The sequence below is a fragment of the Peromyscus eremicus genome, chromosome 13, assembly GCF_949786415.1.
Source record: "Peromyscus eremicus chromosome 13, PerEre_H2_v1, whole genome shotgun sequence".
Taxonomy (NCBI): Eukaryota; Metazoa; Chordata; class Mammalia; order Rodentia; family Cricetidae; genus Peromyscus; species Peromyscus eremicus.
This window is the reverse complement of record NC_081429.1, coordinates 45872454-45893426: the sequence shown is the minus strand read 5'-3', so window position 1 is coordinate 45893426 and position 20973 is coordinate 45872454. Positions and strand designations below refer to the sequence as shown.

Below are 20973 nucleotides of genomic sequence, written 5' to 3'. Positions count from 1 at the left end.
CGGCCTGCTAATACTTCCTAAGAAAAAGTGGAAAGTGGGTGTGAATGTATCTTCTCCACAGGATAGTAGGGGGTCGAACGGGGTTTTGCTGTGCCCTTAAGAACTTTCTTACAGCAGGGCACGGTGGAGCACTCTGGAGGCAGAGCCAGAAGGATCTATGTGAGTTCGGGGCCAGTCTGGTCTACAAAGAGAGTTCCAGTACAGCCAGTTTTCTTATAAGCTCTGTGCTGATCAGCTAGGAACCAGAAAACTAACGATAAAAGTTACAGGAAGGTGTGCCTAAAGAAACGCTGTTTAGATACCTCAGTTCTGTTCCTTGGAGTGTGAGTGTGACCAGCTCCATCTTCTTGGGTCTCATCACATGCTTCTCACAGCACAGTCCGTGAGACTCTCAGCCTTGGGGCACACAGAGTGACTCATCATTATTTCACTGGTTAGTTCCTATTTAATGTTTTGCTGGGAAGTCAACCCAGTTCGTTTCAGCTGCCAGTAAATGCAAGGGAATTTGTAAGGAGGACGTTTGAAATCACATAGCCTTGCAAAGATTCTGTCTTCATCACCCTGGAGCAAACTCTGACGGCCCTGTAGTGAACGCACTGTCTATAAGGGACTGGACTCTCTCCTCCTGTCCCCAAGACTCCCAACAGCAACGGGTACCTCATTCTCTTTAAAGCAAGGCTTTTCAACCTTGGTGCAATGCTGACATTTGGGGCTGAAACATTCTGTTGTGTGGGGTTGTCCTGAGCAATGCAAGATGCTTCTCAGCATCCTGTCTCTACCAGCGGGTGTCAGCTGACCCACTCATCTAATTGTGACAGCCAAGATTACTCTTCCTGTTGTTACTGAAAAACAAAAATCTCCTTTGCCCTTGTTCTTGGGACCCATTGCCTCTGAGGAAGCTGCTCTCTGAGTACCTGGGTTCCATACTCAAAATTGTTTTTCCTTGAACAAAATTCACTGGATTAATTCACAGACATTTAATAAGCCTGGTCACATATTTCTCTTTTAAAAATTATTAATTTGGGAACTATAAATAAGCAGAAGGAGAAGAAAATTAAAAATCACAGTCTTGTACCAAAACAAAGCACCACTGATGTACATTCTTCTTATTTATTTATAATTTTAAAAAGATTTATTTTATGTGTATGAGCATTTTGCCTGCATGTATGTATATGCACCACATGCACCCCAATGCTTACAGTAGTCAGAAAATGAGGTTGTGAATCACTCTGCATGTACTGGGTCTTGAGTCTTTTGGAAGAGCAGCTGAGGTTCATAATTACTCTATTTCTCCAGCCCCTGATGATGTGTGTGTGTGTGTGTGTGTGTGTGTGTGTGTGTGTGCGCGCGCGCTTGTGTATTTGTTTGTTTTTTGAGACAGGGTTTCTCTGTGTAGCCCTGGGTGTCCTGGAGCTCACTCTGTAGACCAGGCTTGGCTTGAACTCACAGAGATATACCTGCCTCTGCCTCCTGAGTGTTGAGATTAAAGGAGTGCTCCACCCCTGCCTGACTGTTGATATATATATATATATATATATATATATATATATATATATATATATATATATATATATAGTTCAATCCTTATTCTTTTGAACTAATATGTACATCTCTAGAATCTGTCTGAAGGAAATAGTATACAAAGACAGTGGTAGTTATCTAAAAATTAAATACAAGAGACATAGTATGTTAATTAAGTAAATTATGAAACATCTGTTTGATGAGTTGCTCTGTGGCCATCAAAATCATCTCCAAAACCTGAGGATTTATGTAATGATATAGAAAATGTTCATCATATATTAAGGGGGAGGGGAAGTAAATTTATCAAAGATAAAACTGCAAAAACACTTCTGAAGATAACAGTAAAGAAGTTATAAACACGTAGAAAGGAATCTTGTACTTGGGGATCGGAATATTTAATATCATTTAGATGTCACAACTACCCAAAGCAATCCACAGGGTCAAGTCAGCTCTATCAAGACCCCAGCAACCTTTTATCCAGTAATAGAAAACTGTACCCTGAGATTCACCTGACATCTCAAGGGACCTGAACAGCCAAAACAAACATGGCAAAGAACAAATTTGGAAAGCTCATAGATCCTGATTCTAAAATTCATTACAAAGCGATGGTAATAAAAACTGTGTGGTACCAGAGTAAACCCAGACATGTAGAATGATGGAATGGAGTCAGGAATTCTGAAAAAAAAGGGGGGGCCTTGTATGTGTCTTCAAAAGGACTTTAGTAAGAATGTTAAGGTCACTCAGCAGAGAAAATACATTAAACTAAATGGAAGAAGCCACACAAGACAGAACAAGTACGCTATGATTCCATTTATTTGAGACACCTAGGATGGTTGGATACAGAGATAAAAAAATAACATGAATGATGCTTTTCAGGTATTGGGGTGTGGGAAATGGGGAGCTGATGTTTAATGAGGGCAGAATTGCAGTCTGGAATGATGCAAATTTCTAGAGGTACACAGTGGTGATATCCAACATTATGATGGATAAGATACACTTAAAATCATATGAATCAAAATGTCAACCATGCTTACACAGCACTAACTTCCATGGGAAGTCCAATTAAGAGTAACTTATTGTTTATTTTTAAGTTTTTTCTTTATGTACCAACATTTTGGGTGATGGAAATATTTTACTTCAAAAATCAAAACAGAGTAAGAGGTGCTTCATTTGAAAATGACTGTCACTAGAGGACTAGGGAGATGGTTCAGTGGGTAAGAGTGCTTGTTGCACAACCATGAGGATCTGAATTCAGATACCAGCACCTATATAATAAGCTGTGGTCTTATTGTGTGATATTAAGCTGTGGTCTTATTATATGATAATAAGCTGTGGTCTTATATGATAATAAACTGTGGTCTTATATGATAATAAACTGTGGTCTTATTATATGATAATAAGCTGTGGTCTCATGTGAACCTGTAAACCCAGTGCTGTGTGTGGGAGGAGGCAGGATGATTGTGGGGGCTGGGTGGTAGCCTTGCTAAAAAAACAAGAGCTCCAGGTTCTGGGAGGGACCCTGCCTCAAAGGAATAAGGCAGAGAGTGATAAGGAGAACACACCAGTGTCCTCCTCTGGACTTTAAATATGCTTTCACACACATGCACATATACCACACTCACACATGCCATAAATTATATTACAATTTTGTTGTGTTTCATATCCTTGTTTATCATGGAACTATTATTGTAGCCCTTCTATGAAATCAGCCTAGTGCCCATTAATGAATGAATGGCTAAATAAAGTGTCATAGGAAGTTTAATCTAGCTATAAGGAAGAATGATATCATGTCACCTGCAAGGAAATGGATAGAACTGGCAGTTATCATGGTAAGTAAAATCGTTTAGTCTCAGAAAGACAAATGTTGCATATTTTTCCTCATGTGCAGAGTCTAGGTTTTTTTTTTTTTTTTTTTTTTTTTTTTTTAAGATATAAAAGCACAGGGAGAGTGTTTGGATAGAGGAAGAAGACCAGTTGGAGGGAAACATAGGAACAAGAGCAGATAAAGGGAGTGTGTATGAATGTGATCTAAATACATCGCATGCATGCAAGAAAATGTTATAATGAAACCAGTTACTTTATACAGTGCACACTAACAAAAAAGAAAAACACTATTGCATTTTAGCAAAAATATATAAAATGTTTAGGTGGCAATTATATCACAAATATAATTTTGAAATTTTAACTGTTAGCTACAACTGTATCAAACACCTTCCAGACTATGATTTCCTAAGTATCCTCTGAAAAACACTCATGTTCATTATAAAAGTGCCATAGTTTACTATTCTATGCTGTGGAAGAATGCCCATTTTTAACTCTTTATTACTATGGCTATTGCCCAAATAAGCTGCTTGCATATAACACTTTCTATTTTTAGAATTTTTTCCTTAGGACAGAATCCTAGTAGAAGACTCACTGCATCTAAAATTAGTTCTCTCTCTCTCTCTTTTTTTTTTTTTTTTTTTTTTTATCTCTCCTGATGTATTTTTGTTGTTACTTTGTTTTTGAGACACTCTTTTGTTAGATTGCCCTGGCTGGCCTGGAGGATGCTGGCCCCCTTAGTGCTGGGACTACATGCTTGTAGTGTACCTGTGTACATTCTGTTTTGAAAAATATTTATTTCGTGTGTATGTATGTGTCTGAGTGCATGTATATGCAACATCCGTGTTCAGTGACAGTGGATGTCAGAAGAGGGCATTGAATCCCCTGGAACGGGAGTTACAGAGAGTTGTGAACCACTGTATGGGTGCTGGGAACTGAACCCATGTCCTCTAGAAGAGCAGTAAGTGTTCTTTTCATTATTGTTGTTTTGTTTTGTTTTGTTTTCAAGACAGAGTTTTTCTGTGTAGCTTTTGGCTGTCCTGGAACTCACTCTGTAGACCAGGCTGGAGCAGGAAGTGTTCTTAACTGGTGAACAATGTCTCTAGTCCCTCATGACATCTCTTTATTAGCACAACTAAGGAAGTGTGAAAGGGCCAACTGTAGATTCCATCTCCATTGTCCTCCCTTAGTAGGTTGTGAATTCCAAGGATTATAAGGGGATTAAAAAGTGTTAGGAATTAAATTTCCTCTATGTGTTTAATATTATATAAAATGATAACATCAGTACTTACAATTTTCTTTTCTGTTAGTATCTTTCTCACCTTGCATTTCCTCCCTCAATCTCCATTTATTCACTCTTTTCTGGTTTCCTTATACTACTCTCAAGAATCTGATAATATTTCAAGGTCCTCTTTAAACTTGGGAAAGAGTGCTCTAGGCACAGCTGTAACTGTGGATAAAGACTGTCTTGGTGTTTTCCTTCACTTGTCCTTTCTAGTATATTAACTCGATTGCATCTTACAACTACCCTTAGTTACCAGGAATACTAGCTTCAGGATGATACAGATGGTGGGTAACACAGGACACAACACCCGAGGCCTTGCTGTTATTGTCAGCCTGATGGATCAACTACCCCTAACTCTGGTGCTACCTCAGGACTTCTAGTCTCTGAAGTAACAGGCTTCCACCTTGCTTGTCTATTTAACATGGACTTTTTGTTACTCTTGAGTCTACAACAGCCCAGTCAACTCCGATCTCATTCTGGATGTGGGATTAGGGTATTTTGAGCTGGTTTGAAGACTAGGTAGAGGGCCAGCAGCTCATCAGTCAGGCACATGAGGAAGAGTAATCCAGGGGAGGGCAAGAATTGAGGAAGGGCAAAGAGTCGTGGAGTCATCTCTTGTGTATGGAGGTGAGAGCAAAGGGTGATGCAGTTATATAAGAAAGGGTAAACTGATGGGTTGAGGCTAGTTTCTCAAAGAAATAAGAATTTTTCTTATGGGTAGTGGAGAAACAGCATAAGGTTTTTGTTGTTGTTGTTGTTTTTAGGTTTCTTGGGCCTTTTTTTTAACACTTAAAGTATTTGTCTTTTTAATTAGTGCATATGAATTATACATAATAATGGATTCATTATATTTTTGTAGATGTATATAATGCATCTTCTTCCCAACTAGTCCTTCTATTTTCATATCTCTCTTAACAAACCAGTGAGTCATCAAGGTTTCATTAAGGTTGAGTGAAAGGCTTTTTAAAGGAACATATGCACCTTACTAGTGGCTACACCACTAAAAGAATTTCTCTAACTCCCAGCAGCCATTAGTGACCCTCCTGGACCCCTCCCAGTTCCTGGACAGCATATTGATCTCATGCAGGTCTCATGCAGGGAATTTACCATTACTATGAGTTCAAAAGTGCCATGTGTGGTGGTTTGAATGAGAATGGCTCTCATAGGCTCATATATTTGAATACTTGGTCCCCAGTTGGTGGAACTGTTTGGGAAGGACTAGGAGGTGTGGCCTTGTTGGAGAAAGTATGTCACTGTGTGTTGACTTTGAGGTTTCAGAAGACTCATATGATACCCACTGCTCGTTCTCTCTGTCTGTGTGTGTGTGTGTGTGTGTGTGTGTGTGTGTGTATGTGTCTGTCTGTCTGTCTGTCTCTGTCTCTCTCTGTGTCTCTGTCTCTGTGTGTCTGTCTCTGTCTCTCTCTGTGTCTCTGTCTTTGTCTCTCTCAAAGCAGCTCATCAGGCATGTGAGGAAGAGTAATCCCGGGGAGGGCAAGAATTGAGGAAGGGCAAAGAGTCGTGGAGTCATCTCTTGTGTATGCTGGAGAAATGGCTCAGTGGTTAAGAGTACTGAGTGGTTAAGGCTCCTCTGGGGCTCTTCCCTAGGAGTCGGGTTCTATTTCCGGTACCCACATGGAGGCTCACAACCATCTGTAACTCAAGTTCCAGGGGCCCCGCAGCCTCTGTGGGCACCAGCCTTGCAAGTGGTGCACAGACGTACATATAGGCAAAATATCCACCGAGAGAGAGAGAGAGAGAGAGAGAGAGAGAGAGAGAGAGAGAGAGAGACAGAGAGAGAGAGAGAGAGAGAGAGAGAGAGAGAGAGAGAGAGAGAGAGACTCTGAAGTCCCTTATGGTCCCCAGTCTTAGAAACCGGATTTCAAAATCGGGACACCTTCTTTGGATCTTGGCTTCCAGGTGGTCACTCCTCAAAGAAACTGAATATAGAGGAGATTTCTAACCATCTAGTTTGAAGCAACAAGTTTTTTTGTTATGTTTCATTTTTAATTCTTCTCTCATATATTACATCTCCACCGAAGTTTTCCCTTTCTTCCCTCCACCCAGTCTCCCCCCTCCCCCACCCCATATTCCCCTTTCCCCCAGATCCACCTCTCCTCCACCTCCCCTCAGACAAGAGCAGGCCTCCCAGGGACAACATCAACCAAACACGGCATAAAAAGCTACAGTGAGACCAGGCACATACCGTCACATCAGAACTGGACGAGGTAGCCCAGTAGTAAGGAAAGGGTCCCAAAAGCAGGCAAAAGAATCAGAGACAGCGCCTGCTCCCACTGTTAGGAATCCCATAAGAACATCAAGCTAGTCAGCCATAACATATATGCAGAGGACCTAGGTCAGACCCCCTACAGACTCCCTGATCTCTGCAAGCCCCCATGAGTCCTGATGGGTTGATTCTCTGAGTTGTGTTCTATTGGTGTCCCTGACCCCTCTGGTTCCTGCAGTCCTTCCTCCCCCTCCTCTGCAGGACCCCCGAGCACTTCCTAAGGGTTGCCTGTGCATCTGCTTCTGCCCCCATCAGTGAAGCACCATGTTTTTCAGAGGCTGAAGACTCATGAAATAATGGTATAAAGGTATTTTGTTTTTACTTTTTAAAAGATTTTAAATGCTTCTCTTTTAGATGAGTGTTTTGCCTGCATGTGTGTGTATAACATGTGCCTGCCTATGTCAGATGAGGGTGTTGCATCCTCTGGAACTGGAGTTACAGAGAGCTGTGAGCCACCATATTGGTGCTGGGAACTTCACCTGGATCCTCAGAAGTGCCCTTAACCTCTGAGGCAGCTCTCCAACCCATAAAGATGTTTTGTAAACTGTAAAGTTGTCTTCATATGAAGGTGTACTTCTATTGTGAGAATTTTCTTTGTTACTCATGGATCACACATTTCAGTTGCGACTTACACTCTGTGTGTGTGTGTGTGTGTGTGTGTGTGTGTGTGTTTGCATGTGTGCATTCACATTTAAGCAAAATAATGAGCTGGGCAGGGTGGTGCAAATCTGTAATTCCATAGCAGGGAGGCTGAGTCAAAAGCATCTTAAGTTTGAACTAGAGAGATGGATCAGTCCATATAGTACTTGCTTCGAGGTCATGAGGATCTTAGCTTGATGCCCAAACCCATGTGAAAATCCTGGCCTGGTGGCTGACGCTGGTAATCTGAGCATCATGATGTCAGAGAGGAATCTCTCTGGGCCCTTCTGGCCAGTCATTCTGGCCTATTCATTAGGCCAGGCCAGCAAGAGGCCTGTTTCAAAGGGACCCAAAGTAGAGGGCTCCCAAATAACAACCAGGTTAACCTCCAGGTTCTATATATATATGGGCTGTACACATGCACATACATCACACAAACACATACGCATGCACACACTTGCACACACACCTCACACACACATGCATGCACACACACACACACACACACACACACACACACACACACACAAAGGATCACAAGTTTGAGGCCAGCATGGGCTATATGGCTCCGAGAGCCTGTTTTGAGCCAATAAATATAAACAGGAAAGAAAAAGAAATACCAGAAGCAAATCAGTGCGGGAACACACAGAAAATATTTTATTAGCTTCCAGATGGAGAAAGGGTAGAGTAAAAAACCAATTCAATAGAAATCCATGACTCTCCTCAGGGAGCCCACCCTGGCGTTCATGGCGCCCCAGTCATGGTAGCGCCTGTATTCGCCCGGCCTCAGCAGGTACTGCCGCCCCCGGTAGTTGGGCATCTCGTAGAGGACCCAGCAGCCCTCCAGCACATTGAGGGAGTAGATCTCGTTGAAGTGGAATCGGTCCTGGAGAGAGGGGCAGTCCTCAGTGAACTCTACCATCTGGCCTCTGTAGTCTTCCCTCTCGTACAGTCGGATCCTGTGGGAGCCAGCCTGGCAGGCCCGGAAACAGAGAAAAAGCAAGGATGAAACGATTCAAAAGCCTTAGGATGTGCCCCCCCCCGCCCCCGCCCCTTGCTTCAAGCCGTTTGGAATAGATGATAAACACATTAATTAACGCGTCACAATGCGGGCAGATTCAGCGCTTTTCTAAGATCGGAAAGTAGGAGCAAAGGGAAGGAAAAGAAGAAAAGGGAAGGCGTTCGGATACCACCAGGGTGGAAACCGCCTTCTGTGCGGCGCACTGTGAAGTGAGCATCACAGCGGAATCCTGTCCTGTAACAGCTTGTTGTTGAGGTTTGCCCTTTGGGGCACGTGTTCTTATATTAAAATACATTAAGATATTAAATAGCTAGGGTCTCAGACAACGTGGGCTGCTCAGTTTATAATTTATAAACACAACGAAGAAAAGACGGGGAGATAAAATCAGTAAGCCCGAGGGCCCATTCTTTCCACAAACGCTGGCATTTTAAAGCACACTTGTGGAATAGAAGCGGCACAGCTGTGAAAAACATCTGTATCGCTCCGGGTTGGGGGACAGTGCTTTGTCTAGACTAGATGGAGGAAATCCCAGATATGCGAGGAGGGGATGAAGAGAGGAAAGAGGGCTTAAACATATCACTTCTGTGTTCAGTAGTCACCATACAGTATAGCACATTTAATCTTTCTACTGTTCCATGCTAAACGATCACAAGACAGGACACAGATTTTATACATTCCCCCATGCTGCCAATGCGTTCCTACTCTACAAATGCTTACCCGCCAATTTGTAACAGGGTAACACTTTGCTTTTTGGTGTGTGTGTGTGTGTGTGTGTGTGTGTGTGTGTGTGTGTGTGTGTGTGTGTGTTGGGGGTGTGTGGCTATGAACTAATCAGTTCTAGCTTTTATGGATCTTTTTTTTTTTCTTTACCAACTAATCAGTTCTAGCTTTTATGGATCTTTTTTTTTTCTTTACCAACAGGCTCAGCCCTGTGTCTAGCATTTAACCCTTTACTGGCAACTGCACTCAGGGTGCTCAGTCTTGATCAGAATATGGACTCACATGGGGGATGAGGCGGCAGGAGCGGATGGAGTCGCTGAATCCCATCCACTGCTGGTAGTCGGGGTAGTCCCCACGCCTCAGGAAGTACTGGCAGCCTCCGAAGTTGGGCTGCTCATAGAGCATCCAGCAGCCACTGTCCACGCGCACAGAGTTGCAGCGGCTGAAGTAGGGCTGCAGATTGGAGTGGTCGCTGCTGCACTCATAGTGGCGGCCCTGGAAGCCGCGGTCCTCATAGAAGGTGATCTGGAAGGCAAGGCAAGGCTCAGAGAGAGGCCTGATGGGGCCTGGACCCGAGGGCAGCTCCCTCCCCCAGGCCCTGGGAGCCCTGGGCTCACCTTCCCCATGGCTGGTGTTGGCGGTTCAGATGGGATGGTGCTGTTGGGTGTGTAGGGCCGGGAGCAGGGTCTATATAGCAGGAGGTCTGCTGCGTTAGCAGGATCAGCACAAAAGGGCCCCGCGGGGGGCAGGGCGCGTTCACGTTCTCCTCTTTTCTCTTTGCTGTCATAGCCCACGGGACTCATTGTGGGTTTCGGTCCTATTCACTCTGGAGCATTCAGGTTGCTATCACTAGCTGATGCTACTGAGATTGTTTGAAAAAAAAGTAATTTGGCGCATTGTTTATTTAATAATAGAAGCAAGGTTTCAGCCATTTCATAGATAAACCACACTCTTCTTTGTACCGTTGGTCAAAACAAAAACATGTAAGTGGGGAGCAGAGAGAGTCTTGATGTGGTAAATATAAGTTGACTGTAAGGCCGGCTATATTTCTTGTGGATGCCCCACCCATGAACATGGATTAACAGGAAAGGAACAGACTCAACTGAATTCTGAAAATTTCAAACCCTTTGGAGACTTTTAAAATTAAAGGTTATAAGAAATTGGGAGTAATTTTACCACGGGAGCTGCCAGAATTTCACACTTCCACTGTGAAAAAAAACCAAAGGAAACCAAAATTCCAAACAAGCAAACACAAACTTCGGCATTGTTTGTGACTTTGTTGCACGCTGGAGGCAAAGTAGACTTCCTCTTAGCAATGTGTGGCTCTGCAGCTAAAAGGGAAAATAGTTTTAAGACCCTTAGAACTAAAAGGGAAAGTCTGAATCCGAGGAAGTGGGAAAACCCAGCCCACTGAAACACAAAAACTCATCAGGCCTTAGACTACAAAAGAAAACCAAGTCCCGAGGTACACTGCGCTCTGATGGGGTCTGGGCTACGCCTTTGTTCTGTGGTGGACGAGGGTCAACAGAGCTTTTTGACACAGGAAATGGCTTAGAGGAGCCAGGGCTGGGATGCTGCGGGAAAGGAAGAGATACGTGTCTAGAAGCCAGACTCTAGGAAGACTTCACAGGGAGTTATTGGTTGGGGAAATCTGACGGGGCGGAAAGAGCACTAGAGTGGAAGATGACCGCCGAGCCTAGCTCTTTTCATGTTCAAAGAATTACTCACACTTCTCTCACCCCACAGAAGGGCCTTGCCTTTGACTCAGCCGTCTTTCTAAGTTGGTGCTTATGAACTAAAGCCCCGGCTATGTACAATATGATGCTTTCAGTTATTATTTTCTGGCTTCTGGCTCTTTGACCACGTATAGACACATGTTACAAATTCACTTATGAAAGCGGAGAGCAAGCAGACAGGATATCTCACACAGATAACCATTATAATCGGAACATTTTCAATAACAAAATGTAAGTTGAGAGCAACATTACATTGGTCAGAGTTGTTTCTGAGTCCAGGGTTCAGGGGAGAGGGGGAGATGTTGACTGGCAAAAACTGTAAAGAAAGAGAAAACTATTCATCAGAGCACCAAAAAGTTCGGATGGGATGGATCAGAGAGAAAAGAACATAAGGAGACATGTGTGCACATGGGGGAGGGGAAAATCACTGCCTTTGTTGATATAAAATTATATTGAGAATGAGGGCTGGAGAGATGGCTCAGAGGTTAAGAGCACTGACTGCTCTTCCAGAGGTCCTGAGTTCAATTCCCAGCAACCACATGGTGGCTCACAACCATCTGTAATGAGATCTGGCGCCCTCTTCTGGCCTGCAGACATATATGCAGGCAGAACATTGTATACATAATAAATAAATAAATCTTTAAAAAAAAAAAATTATATTGAGAATGAATCTGCAGAGCCCAAACAAGGGGATTTTCTTGATCAATGAGAAGGCTTGCCGGACGGTGGTGCCTTTAATCCCAGCACTCAGGAGGCAGAGCCAGGCGGATCTCTGTGAGTTCGAGGCCAACCTGGGCTCAGAGTGAGTTCCAGGAAAGGCACAAAGCTACACAGAGAAACCCTGTCTCAAGAAAAAAGAAGAAGAAGAAGAAGAAGAAGAAGAAGAAGAAGAAGAAGAAGAAGAAGAAGAAGAAGAAGAAGAAGAAGAAGAAGAAGAAGAAGAAAAGAAGAAGAAGAAGAAGGCTTTATTTCAGCCTAGGACTGAACAAATAAGAATAACACCCCGGACTTCTTATAGAGCAGAAAAGCTAATGGTTGGGCCAAAATGTGGCTCTGTTTGAAATGCTGGCAGAAAGTTCCGTGAGTGACAAGGTTATATAAGACTCAGTGCCCACACGTTGAACATAGAATGTGAGGTGAATGTGTGTCAGGTGTGAGATCCTTCAAACACAGAGCTCTTCACAAGCTGTCTGGGGTGACTGGGGCTGTCACTGACGGGGAACTGGAGATGAACATGTATTGTCTAGTCCAGGAAGTGACCCATGGTCAGCCCCTAGTCATTTAAGTGACTTTAAAAAAATGATGTCACAAGAGACCATCTCAAGCTAGGGCTTTCTATATGTGCTGTCAATCATCTATGTAGTTCATGTAAATGCCAGTCCACAGGTAAAATGAGGTATGTGAAAACAGTTTTTCTGATTTCTGAGAGCTTAACATATTCTATGAATCTAAATCTTGTTCACTGGGGTAAAGAGAAAAATGTGATGTCCATCCTTTTGAGGGTTTCTTTCTCTCATTTTTCCAGGCTCCATGATGCTAAGGTATTTTCCTGAGGAGAGACGGGACACATAGAGGATTACTGTGGAGTCTGTGGATTGGGTGTCTCCCCAGTGTTCACATTAGCCTGGAGGTGAGAACTAGTACCTTGAGGGCTGTGGGAGCCCATGTGCTTTCGTGTGGTTTTTGGAGGAATGTTACAATGTTTTGGATTGGTCCCTACTTTTTGTTTTGTTTTCCAAGACAGGGTTTCTCTGTGGAGCCCTAGCTGTCCTGGAGCTCACTCTGTAGACCAGGCTGGCCTCGAACTCACAGAGATCCACCTGCCTCTGCCTCCTGAGTGCAGGGATTAAGGGCCTGTGCACCACCACCGCTCAGCTTATACTTTTTGTATATTTTAATTTTTTTTTTACTCATTCTTTTTGTCATTGTTGTTGTTGTTTTGTTTTGAGTCAGGAGTTTCTCTCATTTATTTAATTTATTCTTCTCTCATACAATACATCCTGACAGTAGTTTTCCCTCTCTTCATTCCTCCCAGTCCCCCTACTACCACCCCCCATCCCCTTGTCCTCCATTTCCCTTCAGAAAAGAGCAGGCCTCCTAGGGATATCAACCAAACACAGTATAACAAGTTACAATAAAACTAGGCAAACCATCACATCAAGGCTGGAGGAGGCAACACAGTAGAAGGAAAAGGGTCCCACAAGAGTCAGAGATACTCCCATTCCCACAGTTAAGAATCCCACAAAAACACCAAGCTACAAAACAATAACGTATGTGCAGAGGACCTAGGTCAGACCCATTCAGGCTCTGTGGTTGTCACTTCAGTGTCTGTGAACCCCCATGAGCCCTGACTAGTTGATTCTGTGGTCCGTGTTCTCCTGGTGTCCTCGACCCCTCTGGCTCCTACAGTCCTTCCTCACCCACATTTATGGGGTTCTGCCTAATGTTTGGCTGTGGGTCTCTGCATCTGCTTCCATAATTTCTGGATGAAGCCTCTGACATCGACTGGGTGAGGCACGGATCTCTTCTTTTGGCTGGAATGGCCTGCACTTGAGCAGGCTCATTTAATATTTTTATAGTTTTTTTTTTAATATTTATTCCCAATCATTCCCTGTTGTTCTAAAAACTTTTTTTCCCTCATATATTATGCCATCTGCTTGGCACCTCAAGTCACCAACTTGCAACTCCATACAAGAGTTTTTAAACTCAGCTGGTCATAATGGTATCTGAGCACTTGGGAGGCAGAGACAGGCAGATCTCTGTGAGTTTGAGGTCAGCCTGGCCTACAAAGTGAGTTCCAGGCCAATCAGGACTACATAGAGAGATCCTGTCTCAAACTCTGTTGCTTTGACTCATTGAGGAAACTATAAATCAAGTACAGCTGTCCAGTGTGGGCATGTGGACAGAAGCAAGCTTTATTAGGGACTTTTATATTTATGGAGGTTTAAATGTCCCTTTGTAAATGGTTCACAAAACAGTGTAAGAATAGAGAATGATTATTTTAATTTTGCTTTTGTTTTAAATGTCTTTGCTTAGCCAAAGACAAACAAAACAAAACAAAATGGCACTATTATGTTGGCTCCGTTTAAAGAAAATTGGTTTGGTAAACCTAAAATGTTGAGAACTGCTTAGTTTTAAGAACGTAAATTAAAATAGGGTGAACATTTAGGGTAGTTCATCTCATTGTAATGTTTCCAAATCCAACCCTAGAATCATTTCAGAAATTCATTCCTCCATGTTAGGAATAATACAAAGTTACGGATCTTTGTCCCGCCTGAACTGGGGTGTCATTGTTTCTTTTGACTAGCTGTGAGACCCTGATGTGTTACTTAATTTAACAAAAACAGTGTTTTATTTTCCCCTACAGACTTAATTTGTCTAGAATAGAGGCTTCTTATAGGATACAGTTTAAAAAATGCTTTCAAAATTATGTTCTTCCTTATGCCAATACTCCCAGCACTTGGGAAATAGAGACAGTGGGGATTGCTGAATTTAAAGCCATCCAGGGCTAAGGGACACACACACACACACACACACACACACACACACACACACACACACACGGTGTTTCTTTAGGAGCCTTTAAGGTGAAATGGCACGCAAAGCCACAAAATCAGCTGTTTATAAGCTGTTTATAAGAGGGGGAATTTGAAAGTAGTAGCAAGCTCATTGTACTTGTGTGAGAGAAAGGCAGAAAATGGGACATTTAAAAAGCTCTTGGATCGCTTCTGAAGTTTATTCCTTAGAAGAGTGATATGTGAACCTTAAATACCATTAGCATAAGGAGCCCAGTCTATGCTGAGTCATTGATAAAATTTATTTCTGAACAATAAGGGAATACTGGACCATTTCTTTTGTCACACCCCAGTGGTTGGAGATGGGAAGAGAGGGGTATAGGGATTGGAGGGACAATGAAGGAGCAGGGAAGAGCAGGGAGGAAGCAGTGGGAGAGAGAATGGCTCTGCCTTCTGGTCCCCTGTCCTCCAGCCAGAGGCTGAAAGCAGGAAATGGTGTGTCTACAGTGTGATCTTCTAGTTTCTGTCTGGTCCCTGTAGCCAGGACAGAATTTCATACTCCGTGGAAACTATACTCATTGGGGATGTCTCTCCAGACTAGAAAACAAAAAAGTGCCAAAGAAATGGATGAAGAAGTGTTACATGAGTATTTTGTGCTCAGCAAACACTTTCCACCTCAAAAATGTCAAGGATAATAAAAACGTATAGCAGGAGAAATATGCAAATAGCTATGACTCTGTTTCCCACAGAAGTTTGTCATGGGACGATTCTGAAAGTACACTGGAATTAAAAGTATCCAAACAAAAGTCTGTATTACTTAGTATTTTATATTTATTTGTTTGTTTGTTGTGAGGGTCTCAAGGTATAGCCTAGGCTTGCCTGGAACTCACTATGCAGCCCAGGCTGGCTTCAAGCTTGCTGTGATCTTTTTTTTTTTTTTTTTTTTTTTTGGTTTTTCGAGACAGGGTTTCTCTGTGTAGCTTTGCGCCTTTTTCTGGAACTCACTTGGTAGCCCAGGCTGGCCTCGAACTCACAGAGATCCGCCTGGCTCTGCCTCCCGAGTGCTGGGATTAAAGGCGTATGCCACCACCGCCCGGCTGCTGTGATCTTTTTGTCTCAGATTGCAGAGTATAATTGTGCCACCATACCCAGATCTAGTAATAGACTTAAAACAGTGATCATATCATTTGAATCAGTATTTAGCAGTATTTCTATATCTAACTCTGGTAGTAGAGAGGCTTTTTAGGGGTTTTTCATCCCCAACACTGCATATAGCAATCCCATGATAGGTGATCAATAAACAGTAAAGATTCTATCTCAATAGCTAATCACTGGGCAGTCCATAGGAATAAAATTAAAAAGCAACCAAACAACTTTCACCGTGAGCAGTGAGTCTTCTTTCTGGATCTGGACTCTCCTGAAGTTATGGCATGTCAACGTCAGAGTCCATGTATGATGCTGTTTGTACCTTTGTGTATAAAAGCCCCAAAACCAACAGAGAAAAGATGTAGTGACGTAGGGACCACCAAACAATGCACACCACTACTCTGTGAAACAGAATAAGATATTGACCTAAATACAACTCCATATTGTGTTGCATTTTCAACGCAGCATCCAGCCCTACACAGTGATACACACCTGCAATCCCATCACTCATGAAGCTGAAGTAGAAAGATTAGGAGTTCGAGGCTAGCATGAGCAACATCGTGAGACCCTATCTTGTAAACAAACAAACATTGCACATTAATATGCATTATTTCAGCTCTGTAACCAAGGGAAGAATTCCCCAGAAGGGTGCCCACCAAGTGCAAACAGGGATCATCGGTGAGAGGAATTAGAAGGATGTTTCTCCTTCTCTATTGATAGAGTTTGTGAAGTGGTAAATTTGTGAGTGGCCGTGATGGTTAGCTCTAATTGTTGCGGTTTGAATGAGAAATCTCCATAGTCTCATGAGTGTGAACACGTGGTCTCTAGTTGGTAGAACAGCTTAGGAAAGGGGTTGGGAGGTGTGGCCTTGCTGGAGGACGTCTGTCACTGGGCTGGGCTTTGAGAGTGTACAGACTTGGCCCACTTCCAGTTCGCTCACATTGCATGCGTTTGCTGTAGTGGGTAGCCGTTCCAGCTTTGACCTGGAAATACCACCCTCTCTGAGGCTTCACTAACTGTCATGCCTACAAGGCAGAGCTGAGAGAGGACCCCTGAAGACCCGAGATCCGGATCTCTTGGTTCCTGGACCCTGGACGCTGGAGGTAGACTGAGCAGAGTTCTCCAGGGAACACTGCCAGACTGCACTACACTTTTCCCAGACCCTGTAACCAATCCCTTCACTTGTAAGTTACCCCACAAAATAAACCTCCCTTTTAACTACGTGGAGTTGCCTTAATATTTTAACCAATAGTTTGCAGTTGAAGATATGATCTTTCAATGTTCTGCTCTGGCCTGCTGCCATGGCTCCCCTGTCATTATAGACTCCCCCTCTGGAACTATAAGCTTAAATAAGTTATTTTTTCATAAATTGCTTTTGGTCATGCTGTCTTATTACAGCAACAGCAAAGTAACTAATACAGCCAACAGCTTGACCTAGAATGACTTGTGAAGAGTCTCTGTCTCTGTCTCTCTGTCTCTCTCTCTTACACACACACACACACACACACACACACACACACACACACACACACACACCAGAGTTTTTCTGTGTAGCCCTGGCTGTTCTAGAACTCACTCTGTAGACCACGCTGGCCTGGAACTCAAAGATCCACCTGCCTCTACCTGCTGGATTAAAGGAATGCACCACCACCACCACCCAGCAGGGAAGACAGTCTTAATGGAGGGTTGTTTAGCTTGGGTGACACTGGCTAAGAATCTTTCTCACTGGGAGTGGTTTCAGGAGGAAGGGGGTTAAACATTGCTAACTAGCCCGAGCCTTAGTTAGGTAATACTGTGCTCTACAGTAAACAAAATTCCCTAAAGAGTCTGGAAAGGCTGTTTGTCCAATTGGACTCCAATCACTTCCGAGATTAGAAGAAAACTTTGACAGTATTGTTCTTCAAGGGCGTCAACTAACAGTCCCCTCTCTAGTAGTCACCCTGTTGCGTTTCTTTGGCTTGATCTGCATTTTCTTTATCAGGCAGGCATGATACCACCACCACCACCACCACCATGTATACCCTCTACCCACCAGATAACCCTCCTCCACCAGATATACCCTCCCCCCACCAGGTAGGTATAAAGTTCTGTCACTGAGGTATATACCTACATCCCCAGCCATCGAAGACTTGTTCAAACGTACACAGTTTAAAACTTCTCGAACACCTGAACTTCCCCCCTCTCATCCCACTCTTCAAACGGGGAGCATGTACAGGTGGGTGGATTCGCACACAATGAAGGAAGAGCTGAAGTCAGGGTTTGCCAACAATACAGACTAAATACTTTATTAGGTTCCAAAATGAGAAAATGGTAGTGTTAACCTGTTTTAGTATAAATCCACCACCCTCCGCAAAGAGCCCGCCTTAGCGTCCACGGCACCCCAGTCGTGGTAGCGCCGGTACTCCTGAGGCCTCAGCAGGTACTGCCGCCCCCGGTAGTTGGGCATCTCGTAGAGGACCCAGCAGCCCTCCAGCACGTGCAGAGAGCGCACCTCACTGAGGTGGAAGCGGTCCTGGATGCAGGAGCAATCTTCACTCAGCTCCATCATGAGGCCTTTGTGGTCTTCTCTCTCATACAGCCGCATCCTGTGGGAACCTGTCTGCTTGGGTCACAGAAAGATCAGAAAAAAGCGGTTGAGTCTCTTCCAGAACTCAGCCGAGCAAACAACGGGAGAGTGTGGCTGGCTGGGACAGAGGCTGTTGGTGTAAAAGTCGGAGCCTCTGAGATTTTGGAGACGGATCCCCTGCTAGCATTACAAACTCCTACATGCCTAGTTTCTGTTTTTCATCTAGGAGGTGGAATTTTTAAGGTGTTAAAACCGAATTTGAGCCAAAAAATCAAATATTTTAATTCCCAATTCCCTGTGTTAATTCTAAGCTGTATATTGGAGGAAATATAAATGATGTGTGTTGATTAGTATTTTTTAGTTTTATATATGTTTTATCTACATATAAGTCCATCACTAAAATAGGATTTTTTTTACTTACATTTTTTGACTTTTGAGAATTTCATACACTAGTACTGAATTTACATCGTTCCCAACAGTCCCATTCTCCTTATTTTGTAATTCCCTAGACGGGCTTCAAACCCAAGATCCTTCCGCCTCAGCTTCCTGGATGCTAGGATTATAGGGTATCCCTACGCCTGGCTAAAATAGAGTTCAGAAAAATCGCATACTTCTGTGGAAAGTTAACTTAAACAACCAGTTAAACTAGAATTTAGCTGATTTTCAAAATTAAGGAAAATTATCATTTCCAAAATTGGTCTCTGCCTTTACACAGTTTTTGACCTCCATACTTTTCCATGTTTCCTCCTCCACAGTAAGGTATAATTAACTCTCTTATCAGAAATTCCTTTATAGATAAAAATCAATCCGATAGGCATAATGCCTTCTTATGACCAACCAGCTTCCCATTTATAAATTTTGTTGTTTATCCTAGCATAACAGTACATTCATTGAGACAGCTTTGGATTAACCTAATGGTAGCAACGATAAAGTGGATTTTTTTCTAAGTTGATTCTTCCTTATAATTCTATCTTCCTGCCTGTTTCCCTGTGAACTTAGGCAAGCATTTAAAGCCCACTTAATCCTTAGGTACTTGTACAAAAAAACAAAAACAAAACTTAGTCTCTGAACCCCACATCAGTAAAACAGTGAGGGCCCTTGGGTAACAAGAAATGAAGCCAAACAGGACTCACGTGGGGGATGAGGCGGCAGGAGCGGATGGAGTCACTGAATCCCATCCACTGCTGGTAGTCAGGGTAGTCCCCACGCCTCAGGAAGTACTGGTGGCCCTGGTAGTTGGGGCGCTCATAGAGCATCCAGCAGCCACTGTCCACTCTGATGGAGTTGCAGCGGCTGAAGTAGGTCTGCAGGTTGGGGCAGTCGCTGCTGCATTCATAGCAGCGGCCCTGGAAGCTGCGGTCCTCGTAGAAGGTGATCTGTAAGGGAAGAGCAATTCTGGATGAGATCATTTTCTCCGTGTGTTAAGGCCGGTCCCTCGGACATTTTTGTTTGGTTTGCGTTCTGCTCACCTTCCCCATGGCTGGCTGACCGTGGTGAGTTCAGTGTCCAGCCGGAGAGCGGCGGGTCTATATAGCAGGAAGGCTGCTGCGTTAGCGGAACTGCACAAAAGGGGCCCTCGGGGCTGAGGGGATTTTATGGATCGCTTTTACATGCTGCATTCAGTGGCGGTGATTGTAGATTCGCCTGGTTCTCTGGTGTGTTCCAACGCTGCCCTGGATGAGCTGCTCGGTGTTGTTTTATTTGGATTCTTACTGTTTTTTAAATTTATCAGCACATCAGCCTGAACTTTTGACCTGAAGTCCATGTCCCTACATTTTGAGTCCATTATACTTGGTAAGTCTGGGAGAAATCTGTGCATTTGTAGAAGTGCTTCATCCCCCCACCCCACCCCCGATCCCCGCCTGAGATGAGAGGGATGGAATTCTGTGAGTATTGCAAATGTTGACTAGTCTCCTAGTACCACAGAGGCTGGTCGATGTTATTCCTCCTTCCCACTTATTTTCTTTTCAGGATTTGCTGGTTCGTACAGGACACCAATCTAGATTCTGATCTTGATTCTTCTGTGCTGAACCGATGCTCAGGACCGAACTAACTACTAGCTTCCCCTTTGGTGGGGGCACACTAGGTGACCCCAAATCAACCTCTGATAATTAGCTTGTGTTAAGTACAAAGGGAGAGGTTCCCATAGTCATGAGATTCAAGACTGGCAAGTATGTATGAACTGTGTCCTCATTTCCAAGGTCAGGGAAAGCCCGAGAATTTCCGGTGTAAGAGTGAGATTTGAACCCAGGCTGCAGGGTGTAAGAGTGAGATTTGAACCCAGGCTGTGGGGACACCGTAAATGACCTCTTAGAGCAGGAGTTATCTTGTGGGAAATTGAATGATGAGAAGGAAAGAAAAGAACAAAGCCAAGAAACAAAGGAGGAGGAAGAAAGGGCACCCTCTGCCATTTGGCAGGTGATGGGGCACCTCTACCCAGGACATGTGATTCACCTACTAGATAGACACAGTCTTAGTAAGTACCCTCAGACAAAGTTACTCAGAGTGATTTTGTCTAAACAAATCCAAAGCCAAAGCCAACATACCACCCATAGCATGCTGAACATCACCCTTCTCAGTCCAAATGACTAACCACTACTTTAAAAGACTTTTTAGCAGTTTTGTGAATCAAATATAATATCTCAGAGATGCTAGGCAGAGATCTGCTAATGAACTTCTCTCTCTCTCTCTCTCTCTCTCTCTCTCTCTCTCTCTCTCT

The 20973-nt window shown here is 43.6% G+C and overlaps 2 protein-coding genes across 4 annotated transcripts; both read right to left on the bottom strand.

Moving 5' to 3' along the window:
- Positions 1-8184: 8184 nt before the first annotated feature.
- LOC131923184 (gamma-crystallin D) lies at positions 8185-10094 on the bottom strand. Its single transcript, XM_059278123.1, has 3 exons — positions 9909-10094; positions 9574-9816; positions 8185-8523 (listed from the first exon to the last, which is right to left on the bottom strand). Exons 1-3 carry the CDS (start codon positions 10092-10094, stop codon positions 8251-8253), a joined length of 702 nt encoding a protein of 233 aa, XP_059134106.1. The 3' UTR covers positions 8185-8250.
- A 7920-nt stretch (positions 10095-18014) lies between these two features.
- On the bottom strand, positions 18015-19732 carry LOC131923126 (gamma-crystallin C). Of its 3 annotated transcripts, none has more exons than XM_059278039.1 (3): positions 19724-19732; positions 19384-19630; positions 18015-18283 (listed from the first exon to the last, which is right to left on the bottom strand). In XM_059278039.1, the coding sequence occupies exons 1-3, from the start codon at positions 19730-19732 to the stop codon at positions 18015-18017; spliced, it is 525 nt and encodes a 174-aa protein (XP_059134022.1). The 3 variants fall into 3 exon arrangements, with proteins under 3 accessions (XP_059134022.1, XP_059134020.1, XP_059134021.1); XM_059278037.1 differs by having other exon boundaries at positions 18015-18290; positions 19388-19630; XM_059278038.1 differs by having other exon boundaries at positions 18015-18287; positions 19388-19630.
- Positions 19733-20973: the final 1241 nt, after the last annotated feature.